Genomic DNA, 14,934 nt, shown 5'->3' with positions numbered 1-14,934 from the left:
TTCATTTTCATTCCTTCTCATTTGTATTTTCTTTTTATTCCAGAGTATGTAAACCAGTTGGTGCCCAAGAAAACATCTGCCCCAGCTGTCCAGAATCCGATCTACAACAACTTCTCTCTCACAGCAAACTCAAAGGTCCCCACAGACTCCAGCTACCAGAATTCACACAGCACAGCTGTGGACAACCCCGAGTATCTCAACACCAGCCAGTCTCCGCTGGCCAAGACAATCTTTGAGACCTCTCCTTACTGGATCCAGGCAGGCAACCACCAAATAAATCTGGACAATCCTGACTACCAGCAGGACTTCTTACCGAAGGAAACCAAACCTAACGGTCTCCTGAAAGTTCCCGCAGCAGAAAACCCAGAGTACTTGAGGGTAGCAGCACCAAAAAGTGAATACATTGAAGCCTCGGCATGACCATAGAGGATTTCTTCTTGCAGTGAGGGAAGCCAGACCCTCGGTGAACTACCTGGCTGCTGCAAGAATAGACACTTGCTCACAGCGGACAACAACCGCAATGCATCGAGAAGCACACTTTTCCTTTTCAGCACAAGGGCTGAAACTGCGAGGTCTATTTGATGGTAGTTTGGGTCTTTTCTTGCCTATTTCCATGTAATAACTGAGGCCCATAACCTGTGCTCAGATGGATGTTGTGATGGAGTGGGATCTTCCCGGACAAAAGAAACATGGATGCATTCCTTTCATTGTCAAATGGTAGCACGGTGAGAAACCACTCTGGGATGAACTCGAGAGCTGTACACATTGTACACTTTTAGATTCCTTTCTACAGCCTGTATTTTTATAAATGTTTCTAAGAGAATTTTTGGATCTTTTACATGATGGGACGCTTGTGCTGCTGGTCTGCTATGTGGTGCTCAGATCACCAGCAGGAAAAACCCCTTTGTGTTACTAAACAGTTTTCCAATACTCCTAGAGCAGAAACAGTTATTCCAAACCACCATATTTTTTACAAATTGGCTTCATAAACTGCCTCTTGGCACGAAGAGGAGAAGTGCATCTGGGGGACGTGTGGGAGATTCTGCCCAGGGCCTGTATGGAGTGGACTGCTCCAGGGAAAACTAGCACAAGAAGCGAAACGGCACGACGCATCACCTACTGACCACTACTGCTAATGACTGAGAGGAGGAAGCTGCCTCAGAGTCACCTGTACATGGATACAAAGTGCTCGCTACTCTGTTCTCTGATGGTCAAACTCAAGACATTTGTTTTCTGATCCCTTATGCGGCTGTCAAGTTGTCAAAATGCCTTTCTTCTTCAACAGAACTGTTAAAGATGTTGCCCTAATTGAAAAATGAAGTGTCAAGTAATGTTTAACAGACTTTAATTAAATGTCAAGGAAATGCAAATAATGGCAAACTGGAGCATTCACAAGACAGACTGGAAGATCTACCCTAAATTAAACTTGACTAGGGCAAGAAACACAGGTAGCAAGGTGTTTTATTTCCCTTCTTAAAGGGGCACAGAGCAGAAATAATTTTCCCTTGTACATCTGGCAAAGAAGAGGGGTCTATCAGTGTTACGCTTCACTCACTTCAAGGCAGAATACTGCCAATTGCTTGGGGCAGAGGCTGGGGCTGGTTGCCTGTCCCTTTGGGGTTACATAGCCTGGCAATCTAGGAGGGGCAGTGGCAATGAGTTAAGGAAGAATAATCCAGAGTGATGGAAAATATGATCTCCCTCTTCTGAAACACAGGGCTGCCTTCTGCTTCTTTAAAATACCCAGCATCATCTTCTGTTGCCAGTGTGGAATAGGCAGGCGAGGCAAGGCTGCGATTTTAGCTTGACTATGAATCAATCACAGCAGCAAAAGCAGCTACTCCTTCCAGGGGCCTGTGATACAGAACTTCAGATTCTTCCATCATTAACATTTCTTATGAATGTAGGATGAGAAAAGTGCTTAAAGTGTGAATTTAGTCAGTAATTTAGGTGCACGCCACCAGCATTGGCAGTATGATTTTAATCAGACCACTAGATCACAAAGCAAATGCACATTTGGTGATTTTGCTACAAAGCCCCTTAACTAGTTGAACATTGGCAGCTTGCTTGAGGGTAGCATAAGCAGCTAAGTTGCAGAGGATATGTAGCCTATAAAGTAGCTAGAAATAGATTTATGCCACCACCACATTCTGAATACATCAGGATGTGTTTCAGTTTAAGTACTGCATCTGGAGTCCAGGATCAAGCAGAAGGTGTTCAGAACATCGTTTTTACAGATTTATTGAGGGAAGAAGGAGAACTGTCATGTGAAATGACCCCTTTTATAAGTAACATGGTGTAAAATGCGTTAGTATCTTGTGTGTGTGCAGTAGCTCATTGGCCATGCTGCAGCCTAGGGTAAAGCAATCTATTGGGTCAAAATCCAAAGATTTTCCTGCTTGGAACGTGCGTGTCACTGTGACCGAGACCCAGGCACTGCAGTGTGGAGAACACAGTGTTTGACTATTACTGACTTGCATTTAAAACATTAACCAGAATGTAGTTCCCACATCCAATTAGTGGCAGATTTCTCCTTGCATTCCTGAGAGCAGATTTGTTGTGCTGCTCTCACAAGCGTGCAACATGTATGCACAGGCAGTGCTGCTTTCCTCCACCCACCGCCCGGGGAGGAGTGTACATAGACCCAAAAACAGATCTCAACAGAAATCACAGATCATTTTCAATTTGCTAAATCCGTTGTGTCTGCAAGCAGAACATTGGAAGAATCACAGTGTGCGTGTTCTCCTGCGGAATCTTTCCGACGCTATTGCACAAAGGGATTTATTGATGTGTTGTTTTAATGTTAGCTAAAACAAGAAAGCCATAAGCAGTATGTATCACCAGCATTATGTAGCATCAAAATTATCGAATATAGCTTAATATACTTGGCCTTTTAAAACTATTTAGGGGGGATTCAGTAGCAACTCCTTGATAGAAGCAAGGAGATACATCTAAAAATCAAGCAATGTAAGTCTGAAAGACCATTGCTTTTTGAATGTGTTTTTTTAATGAGAAAGCAGGAAAGAGGATGTAGGACCACAAACTCTTGATGTGAATATACAGATTCCAGGGGGGATTTGCAGGGGCAGATACAGCAGCACTGGGAGAAAATGGGACTGGGCAACTGCATGGCTGTTGCAGGAGGCACCGGTGATGTTCGTAGGCTAACAGACATTAGCGATGTACCAAATGATTTCCATAGAGATGCTAAAAAGGAGAAGGATCAATAAGTAGCTGAAATGGTCTGGTTTTCCCATTGCAGCTCCTTGAGTATTGAACAGCAAGGTGCATCCTGTGAATTATGGCTACTCATAAAGGTGAACCCGTTTAGGCAGCACAACTCAGCATCCAGAAATAACCTGAAAGTTCTGCCATTGTCTCTCAGGAGATTTGGGGTAGAAAATGCTGACTTTAAAATGCAGCTAAATAGAGAAATGTAGAAGGCCACAGCTGCTTGTAAAAGCTGACAGAGTCTTGTCAATCCAGAAAATTAAAACTTCCCTTTTTACTGTATTTCTCAATGAAGGCAAAATAAAACCACTCGCAAGTTAGGGCTTAGTGTCTCTTGATCATAAAGCAGTAGTTACTATGCAACTGCTTTTGCAATAATAATTTAAGACTCTTAATAACTGCTAAGTATATGAAAATATAAGTTAAGTTGGGAGGCTTTATCTTACTTTGATGTTTTCCAGTGATTTGTGTACAGTGTCAGCACACTTGACTTCATCTGGGCCTTGGGTGCTGCAAAGGGAGTTGGCTTGGGAAATCTCCTTCATGTTGCAATTGATCTTGTCAGGTAAATTCATCCTGGAGGCTGGGGGCTTGCTCTTGTTTCCAGCTGGCAGGCAACAATGCAGTGAGTTTTCTGTTGAGAACAGTTGGAAATAGACAGCAGTTGATGCCCTGTCCCACCAGCATCACCATCAGATGGCCATGTGAAGCCCCAGCATTAGAAAATACAGGGCGTATAATGATGTCACAGGACCCCAACCAGGTCCCATCACAAGTTGTCTGGGGTGTCCTCTGTCTGTCTAGGGGTGCTCCAGGGTGCCAAGGAGAAACTTTGCATTTCCAGACAAGCGCTCATTTTTCACATTCAGAGTTCAACATCTTCTGTTAGTACAAGCACTGCCTCTTCAGATCAGCAGTTCTGGTGTACTCTGGCTTTTGTTCCCCCCTGTGTTTCTCTGTGAGAAAACATCTGAATCAGGACAAAGTATGAAAATGTACCTGTGTCCTCCTTCCTGATGGAAACTGTATACTCGTGGAAAGTCAAGCCCTGTGTATAACACTTAGCAAGGATGCTTTGTGATGTTTTATCACCACTGGTTCAAATTTTTATATTGGGATCCCATTTTCTAGTTTTCTTTTTGTAAGTGTTACTTCTTTGTTCTGACATACACCTTCTAAGGAGCCTTTTTAAAATAACTAAAAAAATTAAACAATAGACAAAAAAATCCACCCCACAAAACATGACACCTTCAAGTAGCTTGTCAAATGGGCTGCATTAGGACCAAAGATGTCACGTCTTGTTTTGTTGCTTTAAAGGAATAGGCTATTGATCACCGCTTCCACAGCCTCTCATTACAGGGAAAAGCTATACAGAACTCCACTCGTTGTTGGGGCTTAGACAGACCTCCAAAGGGCTTGACAGGAGGATGAGGCCTGTCCATAGAAAGCCAAACCAAATATGAGGACCAGTTATCACTTCAGGGCCAGACCTACAACCTCTGTTCCATTTTGATTTATTTTCTACTCAATACAACAGCTAAACAGGGGCACAGTCAAGAAAAAATGATACAAATACATGATGTTTTGGCTTGGTATCAGGGGAAAAGATACAATGATGTGAAGATGAGACATGATGAGATAACTGCTTTTAATGTGAGGAAGTGTGTAGGCAGGCAGTGAGACTTTAAACTGATAACAGTTTTGGTTATGTATTACTTTAATTACATGGGGGAGTTGAAATCATGGCACTTTCATGACATGCTTTACTTCCTGCCACACATCCTGCCTCCGTTTGACATTGTGTGTTTTGGCAGATCACCTGTATTACCATGGCCGTGCGGACTGAGAGCTGTGGGTTGCTCAGAGGTACTGCATGCAGCCATGCAGGGAGAGAAGAGTGCGGTGAGAGTACCACAGTTAATGGTGAAGCAAACCCTCAGTAGCATCCAAAAAGGGCTTTCAGAGGGAAAATTGACAGTTTGAGAATTAGCTGGCGAAAGACATGTCACTTACTGCACCTCTGAAGCCAGACAGCCTTTGGCCAAGACTCAGGGCTAGTGCTCCTCTGACTTTGCTCTTGTCTGCTTAGATGGTGCAGACAGGACTGCATGCATGACAATACGGGCCATGCAGTCCCTCTGTACCTCTTGCCTTGAAGCAATAGATTTTTCTGATTAGTAAGGTGAAAACCAGGAATCAAACTTGTCACTAACAACTGGACTGGTGGAAGGTGTTGTTCTGATGTAGCTGGTATGGTACATAGGTTCCACTCATGCTGGAATTCATCCAGCCTCTTCTTCTTACCTCTCACAAGCCAGCTGCAGAGCGTTTGTTTGCAACCACCATCAATGTAATCCTCATATTTTACAAAAGGGAATAAGTAAAGTAGGTGTCTGCAATGGTAGGAAGCTTGACTCGCATACCTAAGTTGCTTTTTTAATCCTACATTCCTAATATCATTCCCCTTGAATTTAATGGGATGCTTAACTTAGTTACACTGAGAGTATAAAACAAGGCTAATGTTGAGTGATTTTTGAGAATCCCTCGCAATAATCAGAGATCCTATGGATCCATTGCCCTTTTTAGGCTGCTTTGTATTGATGCAATCAACGGAGTATAAGGTATAATGTCTTGGTTTTAATAAACTGTCAAGCAATATATCCATAGATACAGACGGTACCCTCGCAGCATTGTAAAATTACTCATCTATGAAAGCACTATTTGTACAGTAAGAAACTCTTTTGACTTTTATATGGTTTAATGGTTTATACTGTTGATCAAAGATTGTTTGTATATTGAGCAATTAAAATGAGGTGTATATTATTCTTTTTAATGGTTTAATTTTTTGAGAACTTTTGTTGTAATATACTGTTGTATGTGGGGGGAGGAAAAATCAGTGGCCTGCTTGTAGGGTTTGTAGCCAGAGAAGAACTCACAGTAAGGGTTCTTTATTGATGGGCTTAGATTTTAACTCTTTTTCTGGTAAAAGCTGTCACACTGGGGATTTATCCAGGGCTTAGTGAAGCTAATCACGGGACCCTTTCCTCTCTCTGAGACTCTGACTCTCTGCATGCACAGTGCCCGAGTTTCATAATGTGAGCAATAATACAGCCAACACTTGTGACCATTGGAAGTGCAATATGAAAGCCCAGGTGCTGCTTATCGGGGCGCTAATGAAAGCTGCTCCTTTGAATTGCATGGCAGGTTCTCATTTTACCTTCATTATAATAGCAGAAGCAGAGTCAAAGCAACCCACCAAAAGCTCATCCATGTGATAATGTGGCATATGAGCCATATTGTTGGCTCAATGTACATAACATACGTTGCTTGTGTTCTGGATTCCCTTGTAAGGAAAGGTAAAGTCTTGACCAGAGTCACCTTGGTGACTTAAATGGTATTGTACTAGGCAGAATAAGGAATTGTGTTAGCAAAGCTGGTCAAATAAAGCTCCAGCATCCCCTGAGCATTGGCGCTTAATTATCCCACTGGTGGAACATGTAGCACACAAAGATTAAAGGAATTAGAGGGTCCTCAACAGAGTGTCTGGGTTGATGAGACAGTAGAGAGGAGCTGGAACTGCCAGTACACATACAGCCTGGATAGTCCCTGGTGTCACAATTAGTAAATTAAATCATTTTTGTCTTCATAAATGAACTTTTACACAGGAAAAAAGCCACTACAGCACCTTTCTCATTTTCACCTTTCCATCCAGTCCCTTCCAATACGTAGGCTGCATGTTTTACCAGCTCAACCTATTTTATGCAGAAATGATGTAGTCTTAATCTTCATATTACTGGTTCTCAGAAATGTCTAATGCGTATTACTGCATGATATTTTTATTTTAATAAAAGTAATTAAATAAACCTTTGCTTTTGGGGCATGTGATTTATTTCTTTTTTCTCCCTCTCTTTAGGGATCAGCTAGCATGAGAAAGATTCTCTATAAATTAGTATTGATATTATGAAGAATAATTAGTATTAATATTGAGAAGGAAACTGAAGTATCTGTTGTACATCCATATACCTCCTGTGTGACAAAAGGTGCAAAAGAAGACACCCAAAAAACCCACGGCTGCAGTTCAACCCCCCTGTTTGCCTGCACAAGATATGGTAGGTTCAGATAAGATAATGGCTATTTAAAGATAGGAGAGGAATACAAGTCTCTTCCACGTGTTGTCATTATCAGCAGCAGTGCTAAGTGAGCCTCACCCTGCAGCACTTAACCCAGGAAAGCAACAGAGCCAGCCCCTAATCTGAACATGTAATAATTACATCAGATCACAACAGGGAATTTCCAAGGTGGCCAACAAAGGAGCCAAGGTGCTGAGGAGGTCCCCAGCCATAGTCAGACCACCTACCAGAACACATGGGATAGACCTACTACAGCACTGCACGTGGAAGGGTTTCACCACAGCTCTGTGGGGTGATCACATTTCATCCCTAACTGGTCACAGGTGGCTTTGCTCATTCCTAAGGCTGCCAACTGGGGCAACACTTACACCGCAGTGTTTGACAAAGGGTGTTTGTACCAGACACGGGTCTGGCAAGAAAGAGGGACCTGCAGTTACCAAAGGTGTGTGCTGGGGACTGGAGAAAAGGGGACTCAGCCTCCTTAAAGTTGCATTATGTTTGCTGGCAGAGACGGGTTCAGCTCCTGTGTCAGCACTCACCTGAGTCAGACCCACAGCAGACCTCAGGAAGGACATATCCTGCTCAGTGGGGTGACTGCTCCCCATATCCTTGTCCTGCTTGGAGCCTACCTGTAAGTACAAATGGGGGAGTATCCCCCCAGTCCCACAGTGTGGATTGTTGTTGCTGGTCAATTGAGAGAGGAGTGGGAATTGCAGATCAGGTGGTGCCTTAAATTGTTTGTTGGGAATTGCAATCTCTCTAATAAGCACCATCTGTGTGAAGTCCAACACCAGAGCTCTTGTTGCAGAAAGCCTTTTACTTTAAAACCTGTTTTCTTTCTAACAAGAGCAGAAGGAATGTTATTTAATGCATGTGTTAACCCCAGAGACTGCTGCCTTCAGTGAGTTACAGCCCTGTGAAAGTGAGCTAGCTCACAAACAGCACAGCATTTGTCATCTTTATCCAGTGTCATATAGGCTGGGTTACACTTTGGGTTTTTGCTTTTCTTTTTTTGGTGGAGCACAGACATATGGATTGCAGTAGACTTCCCTGGACACCGTCACTCTCAGGTAGGAGTGATGATGATAAAAGGGATGGTTATTCTTGCCTCACAGACTGCTTTTATTTAGCAATGTTCATACTGGCATTCATTTATAAAGGACAAGTACAGCTAGTAAGTGTCACAGCTGGTTGTGGAGGTTTCCATCTGGCCCTTGAAGCCTGTTAAATCATCAAAACCAGAGGACCTGTTTGGGAGTTTAATGTTCACGGACAAGACATACAGCAACATATGACCTCTCCACTGTGTGGAGCCTAACCCATGCTAGGTCAAACCAAGCTGGATTAGGCATAAATGTAGTTGGGATGCAGCTCTGGCACAGTGTCCTCCAGACACAGCGCTCTCCTCTAAGGTCAGACCTGCTATGGGGCAAGCATAGAAAACACATGCAGACATATCTGAGACTTCCAAAAGGATCCAAGCTTGCAAAGTCTGTATAGTTCCTGGGGGCTGTACCTCGGGCTTGACAATGGCCAGCCAACACTACCACAATGACCCTTGCTTCCGAGAGCAGCACAAGGAAAGCCAATAGTGCCCTCTCTTGGAAGAGGAGGAAACTGTGCACAGCCTACATAGCTCTAGAACGGGTTTCCCAGCAAACAGAGCAGGAAACAACCAAGCTTGCATAGGAGATTCATTCTTCCAGTCTCTTTGGACTACAGGTTCATGGCACATTTAATCAACCTGGTGGTTGGAAAGGGTAGCCACACTGATCCTGGTGATCCAAAGTTATCCTGGAGACACCTCCATGGTGCCCCTGGCTGTTTCACAGCATGTGACACAGGTTTAACCCCACAAGGACTCTGGGAGACAGGAAATCATGTTACACATGGGTAGGTTTTTCCAGTTTGAAAAGAACAACATGAAGCAACACAAGCAGGGCTGTGTGGGGTGGGTGGGTGGCTGAAGAGGAGCAAGCAAACAGCAGGGGTTGGGACTAGGTGATGTCAAGGTCCTTTCTGACCCAAACCATTCTGTGATTCCATGATCCTAAGTTTAACCAGCCATTTGCATTAAGGGTTCCACAGAAGCACTGCAGTTGTAAGTCAGGATTTTAAGAAGGCTGCTCATTAGATCTGAAACATTAAACAATTCAAAGTAATTAATGTTTTAGCTCATGGTGTTTTGGTTGTTTCTAGCTGTTGCTGGGGGAACCTGGGATACCCACCCTCCCCTTATAATGGTTTCCCTGGACACTAGAAATCCGTTCTACAGTTTCTCCCATCAGATAGGTGCACATGGAAGGTGAGAGCCATGGATAGGTGGGGGGGGTGTTGCTTTTAAAGCATGGTGCTCTTCAGATAAAGCAGCACACTCTACTACAGCAGCGTGCCTGCTCTCAAACACCCCTGCAACCAGCCTGCCATGTTTTCAGTGCCTTTCATCCAGAGATGGAGCATGAGAGGGGTCACAGCTCAACCTGGGCAATGGAACAGGGCATCACATCCACCTGCGAGAAGTGGAGTGTGACCGACATTCACTAACTGGGCAATCACAGAATCCCAGACTGGTTTGGGTTGGAAGGGGCCCTAAAGCTCATCCAGTTCCAACCCCCTGCCATGGGCAGGGACACCTTCCACTAGAGCAGCTTGCTCCAAGCCCCTGTGTCCAACCTGGCCTTGAACACTGCCAGGGATGGGGCAGCCACAGCTTCTCTGGGCACCCTGTGCCAGCACCTCAGCACCCTCACAGGGAAGAACTTCAAACTCATCTCAATCCACCTGTGTGTGGATCTCTGTTGGTAAAAGTGTCAGCAGCAACAACTGAAACCTGAAGCCTCTTCCAGCTGGAGCACTCCATCATTTGTAACTAAACCACAAAGAAAGCAGAACTGCAACACCCACTGCAGCTAAGAAAAACCTTTTATAGCAGATCTGTCAGAAATGGTCCCTAGGTTCAGGCAGGCCTCAGACACAGCAATGAAGCAGCTGTTCCTTTAACGTCTGTGCAGAAACCGTGTCCTGGCAAGTAGGCACACACAGCAAAAGCAGAACTTGGATTTACATTTCCTATCCCACCCACAGGTTCCCTCCCTTATTCCCCCACTGCTTAGGTACTCTATAGTTTACAGCCTGACACATATAATCTACATGTCATCTGTCCCACCTCTGGTTACATCTCCTAGTACATACACCCCTTCCTCTTATTTATGTCCTTTAATGGCTTGACTTCATAACTCTCTGGCAGATGTGTGGTACCCCAACTTACTGGTTAACTACACAATCAGCCTGCACCAGTTAAGTTTGATTGGTTGTACAAAGACAGCATTCTTTTGAACTACAGAGTGTGTCTGTTTAAATCATGGTATTTCAAACCCTTAGTTTCATTCTTTTAATAACTTATTTCCAGCCTCAATATTGTGAAGCCTACATATTTCGAAGTTCCCTCCCCAATATGCAAACCCAGCACTGTTTCTCCCGCAGACATCACCTGCACACAGCGGGCTCTGGAGCAGTACCACCACCATGGCAGTCCGGCACCGCTTTACCACTCAACATCCTTTCTGCGAACAGCATCTCTGGTGCCCTCTCTTGGCCAACCTGGAGCACAACTCACACCGGGAGCAGGTCCATCCTCTGCTCCCCCAGCTAAGGATCAGGACAAAAACCTGGTGCTGTGCAATACTTACACAGAATGATTTCTGCAACATTCCAACAGCAACAAGACAAACAGCCCTTGCTTTATCACCTAAAGCTCCATCTGAGTACAGCCGCTTTGATACCCACCCTCACGCATCCCGGAGCAAACCTTGCTGATCTTGCTGCGTTGAAGCATCTCCCCATGTTACAAACCGAGCAGGCAGGAGCCCATTGCTCACCCTGCCTCTTTTATCCCAGCTGGTGGTTTGCCCCAGCTCCGCCCCGAGCCATTGAGGGAGGGGCTGTGGGTGTTGCCTGGGGTATATAAGGCCCAGGGTTTCACTGGGGAGGTCATTCAGCTCTTGGGCCTCAGCAGGGTTGGTTCTTTGGTGTTTGTTTTGTCTTTTGGGTCTTGTGATGTTTTGTGCTGTTGTTTTTTGATGTTTATTAAAATGTAATCAGTTGAGTGCATTGTTTCAAGACATGGCAAGGATTACATGTATATGTATTAATAACTACTTCATAAGGTTTTCTTTTCTAAGGTGTTATATTTATAGGAGATGCTTAATATTCCTAAGGTTGTTCTTTGGTGTGTTATATTTTTTTTATTTGAAGGTACTGAATTCTTTCTTTACTGAAGTCAGAATCTGAGGTTACATTTTACCATTTGTTGTTCTGTATTGGGTTGTTAGCCAAAATGTTTTTTGTTGGGAGAACCAAAGTAAAATAGTGACAAGAAAGTAGAACCAGCAGGTCAGTTCTTTGGTGAGTGTAGAAGCATGTTTGGATTTGATGGCTTGTTAGCTACACAGTCGATACCTTTAACAGTTCCACCACCATAGCAATCTATTCATGCTTTGAGCCCTAAAACTCTATACAACTTCTCTATAAAGCATAGTTGAGTTTTCTGAAGCAGAGCTCTCAGACTGTAGCTGTCCAGCCCCTGCTTCTATGCCTGATGTGCCAATACAGGAAGCTGCTGTTACTTAGCCCTTACATGTGGACAGCTCTAAACAGTGCTATCAACAAGGCAGTACATCCTTATTTTAACCACACCAGACCCCTAAAGCCCCATTTGTATACCACCCTTGTGCTGAGTGCTCCTGAGCATCCTGAAACACACCACACAGAGTGTAATGGTCCAGCCCCTGCTCCCACAGCTGAGGAGGCAGAACAGAAAGCTGCTGCTGGGCATCACCTACACAGGCTGCGCTGCCCAGTGGTGACAATAACACGGCAATCAGACCTTGCTTAGCCACTCAATGCTCTGCCTTTGTTGAGTGCTGTCGAGTGCCCTAGAACAAAGCTCACACGGTGCAAGCATCCAAACCCCTGCTCCCAGGCTTGAGGTGCTAGGACAGAAATGTGCAGCTGGGCAACACCTACACATAGAGATCTCTAGAACAGTGCCAACACAGCAATGTGAGCCCTTCCCTTGTTACCTAAAGCTCCATCTCAGTACTGATCCTCCATTGGAGGAACCTGAGCATCCTGGAGCACAAATGGTAGAGTGCAAACTTGAGTTCCTGCTCACGCACCCGAGGTGCCAGTCCAGGAAGCTGGTGCAGGGCATTCACACACTGTGACCCGTGCTCAGGATGCCCAAGAGTGGGCACCGGAGGGGCAGTTCACAGACAGAGGTTTAGGTGCCAATGCAAGGTCTTTAGATCAGAGGACGAGTCAGGTTGTGTCCTTGTCAAGTCCTGCTCTGGCTCTTTTCCAAGCTCTCCATTTCTCAGAGCTTTCCTGGAATGACTTCAGAGGTCTGTGCCTCAGTTATTGTACCTGTACACCAGGAACAATGGCAATTTCCTCTGCTTCTCTGGGTGTTCCAATTTACTAGTTTTATTTAGCCCCCCCTGTATGTTTCTTTGGAAAGCAGCTACCACCAGTAAATACTCAATAGTTATTTTCAGTCTCAGGTTTAAGTCAACCATTCTGTGCTGCAGCCAAAGGAGGGTGTGCTAGTGGCACCAGTCCCCCACAGGTAGTTAGAAAAGGGAAAATAGGGGGAAACAGAAAAGTCTAAAGCCATTTTTCAGGGTTCCAGCATATTCTCCAAAATGTTTGCATCATTTTGGCACTCTGATGTTCTGAAGAGCTTTGATGCTGCATTGTATTAGCAAATAGGTTTAGATCACTGTAGTATTGCTTTTGCTGGTCTAATGGCCTCAATTCTTGTTTATTTTTCCTTAGTCTGGTTGCTGCTCTTGTCTGCATGTGATCATCCAGAGCAAGCCTAGAGAGAATCCAGGGAAGACTGCTGCAATACCTTCTATCCTCTTCCCACGTACCAGAACTTGCTCATCCGACAGTAAGTAATATTTATATGCTTTTCTACATCATACATAACATGTAAAACTGCTTTATTCCAAGTAGTTTGCCATCATGTATTACACAGAGGCAACTGAGAAATTTTGTGTTAGCTTTGTATGTACGTATGGATGAGAAAGATTAAGCATGCTTTTCTGTGTTTGTATCAGACTCAAATAGAGCTGGGAAAGCTGTTGTTCCTTATGGTTCTGCTGAAGTCTGTTTAGAAGAGATCCCAGGCAAGGATGGCTCTGTCTAAATAACAAACAGTGGACTGTGAAGAGACGGGACATCGCTGGAACACATGCCCAAGGAGGGGGCCCCAGCAGGTAAAGACACACTCTGGGGACACAGTGAAGGGTACTTGCAGGTTGTCCTACTGGCAGGGATGCAGGCAGTTGTTAAGGGGTGCAGGCAGTGACAGGGTGGGAAGTGTAGGTGTCAAGTGGTATAGGTGTCAAGTGGGGTATCATAAGTGTCAGGACGGGTAGCGTAGGTGGCAATGTGGATAGCGCAGGTATCAGGTTGGAAAGCATAGGTGTTAGGTTGTATGGCAAAGGTGTTAGGGTGGGTACGGTCAGTGTCATTTTGGGTATTATAGGTGTTAGGTTGGGTATCACAGGTGGCACTTTGGGTACTACAGGTGTTAGGTTTGGATACTGTAGGTGGTACATTGGGTATTGTAGCTGTCAGGCTGGGTAGTATAGGTTGCACTTGAGGTGGCTTTAGACTAGAAATCATAAGTGTTAGGTTGGGTAGTGTCAGTGTTACTTTGGGTATCACAGGTTGGGTATCATAGGTGACACTTTGGGTACTATAGGTGTTAGGCTGGATACTGTAGGTGGCATGTTGGATATCAGAGATGTCAGGCTGAGTAGTGTATGTGGCACTTTAGGTGGTGTTTGATATTATAGATGTTAGGTTGAGTAGTGTTAGTGTTATTTTGGGTATCACAGGTGATAAGTTTGCTATTTTAGGTAGCACTTTGGGAACCATAGGTGTTAGGTTGAATACTGTAGGTGGCACTTTGGGAACCATAGGTCTTAGGGTGGATATTGTAGGTGGCACTTTGGGAACCATAGGTGTTAGGTTGGGTCGCATAGGTGGCACTCACAGCAGTGTAGCTGTCAGGCTTGGTAGTGTAGGTGGCACTTGAGGTAGTATAGGTGTTAGGTTTGTTGCATCTTATAGGAAGAAGGCTGTTATTTGGGAAGGATTTGAGTAGTTAGGTGCAAGTGGGTGTCAGTCAGGAAAAGCCAGGGAAGCAAAGGCCTGGAGGAGAGACCAGGCACAAGTCTGCCTATGCTCCACATGCCTGTGGAGAGGCAGGAAGAGATGATGAGGGATAGATACAAGGATGGAGCCACGGCCATGCTGTGGGGCTAGGCGTGCCACAAGGCCAAGATGTGTGCTGAGGTAGCCTGGTGGATAGATACAGAGAGAGTAGAGGGTTTTTTCCCCAGGCAGCTTGGCCCACATGGACAGAAATGGATGGATAACCAGAGGAGGTACTAGGTTGAGTAGTGCTGGTGTTACATTGGGTATCATAGGTATTATGTTGGCTACTGTAGGTGGCACTTTGGGAACCATAGGTGTTATGTTAGGTAGCATAGGTGGCACT

General features: G+C 44.8%; 1 protein-coding gene across 2 annotated transcripts in view; it reads left to right on the top strand.

Annotated features, from left to right (window-relative positions):
• Positions 1–7,099, top strand: part of EGFR (epidermal growth factor receptor) — a 157,810-nt gene extending 150,711 nt beyond the window's left edge. For both annotated transcript variants that reach the window (XM_034069806.1, XM_034069801.1), the window contains exon 28: positions 44–7,099. In XM_034069806.1, coding sequence (XP_033925697.1) covers positions 44–420 — 377 coding nt within the window. In that variant the 3' untranslated portion in view covers positions 421–7,099. The remainder of the gene's footprint in view (positions 1–43) is intronic.
• Positions 7,100–14,934: the final 7,835 nt, after the last annotated feature.

Source organism: Melopsittacus undulatus, chromosome 1, assembly GCF_012275295.1.
Source record: "Melopsittacus undulatus isolate bMelUnd1 chromosome 1, bMelUnd1.mat.Z, whole genome shotgun sequence".
NCBI lineage: Eukaryota > Metazoa > Chordata > Aves > Psittaciformes > Psittaculidae > Melopsittacus > Melopsittacus undulatus.
The sequence above is the reverse complement of the archived record's forward strand: the minus strand, read 5'-3'. Positions and strand labels throughout refer to the sequence as shown.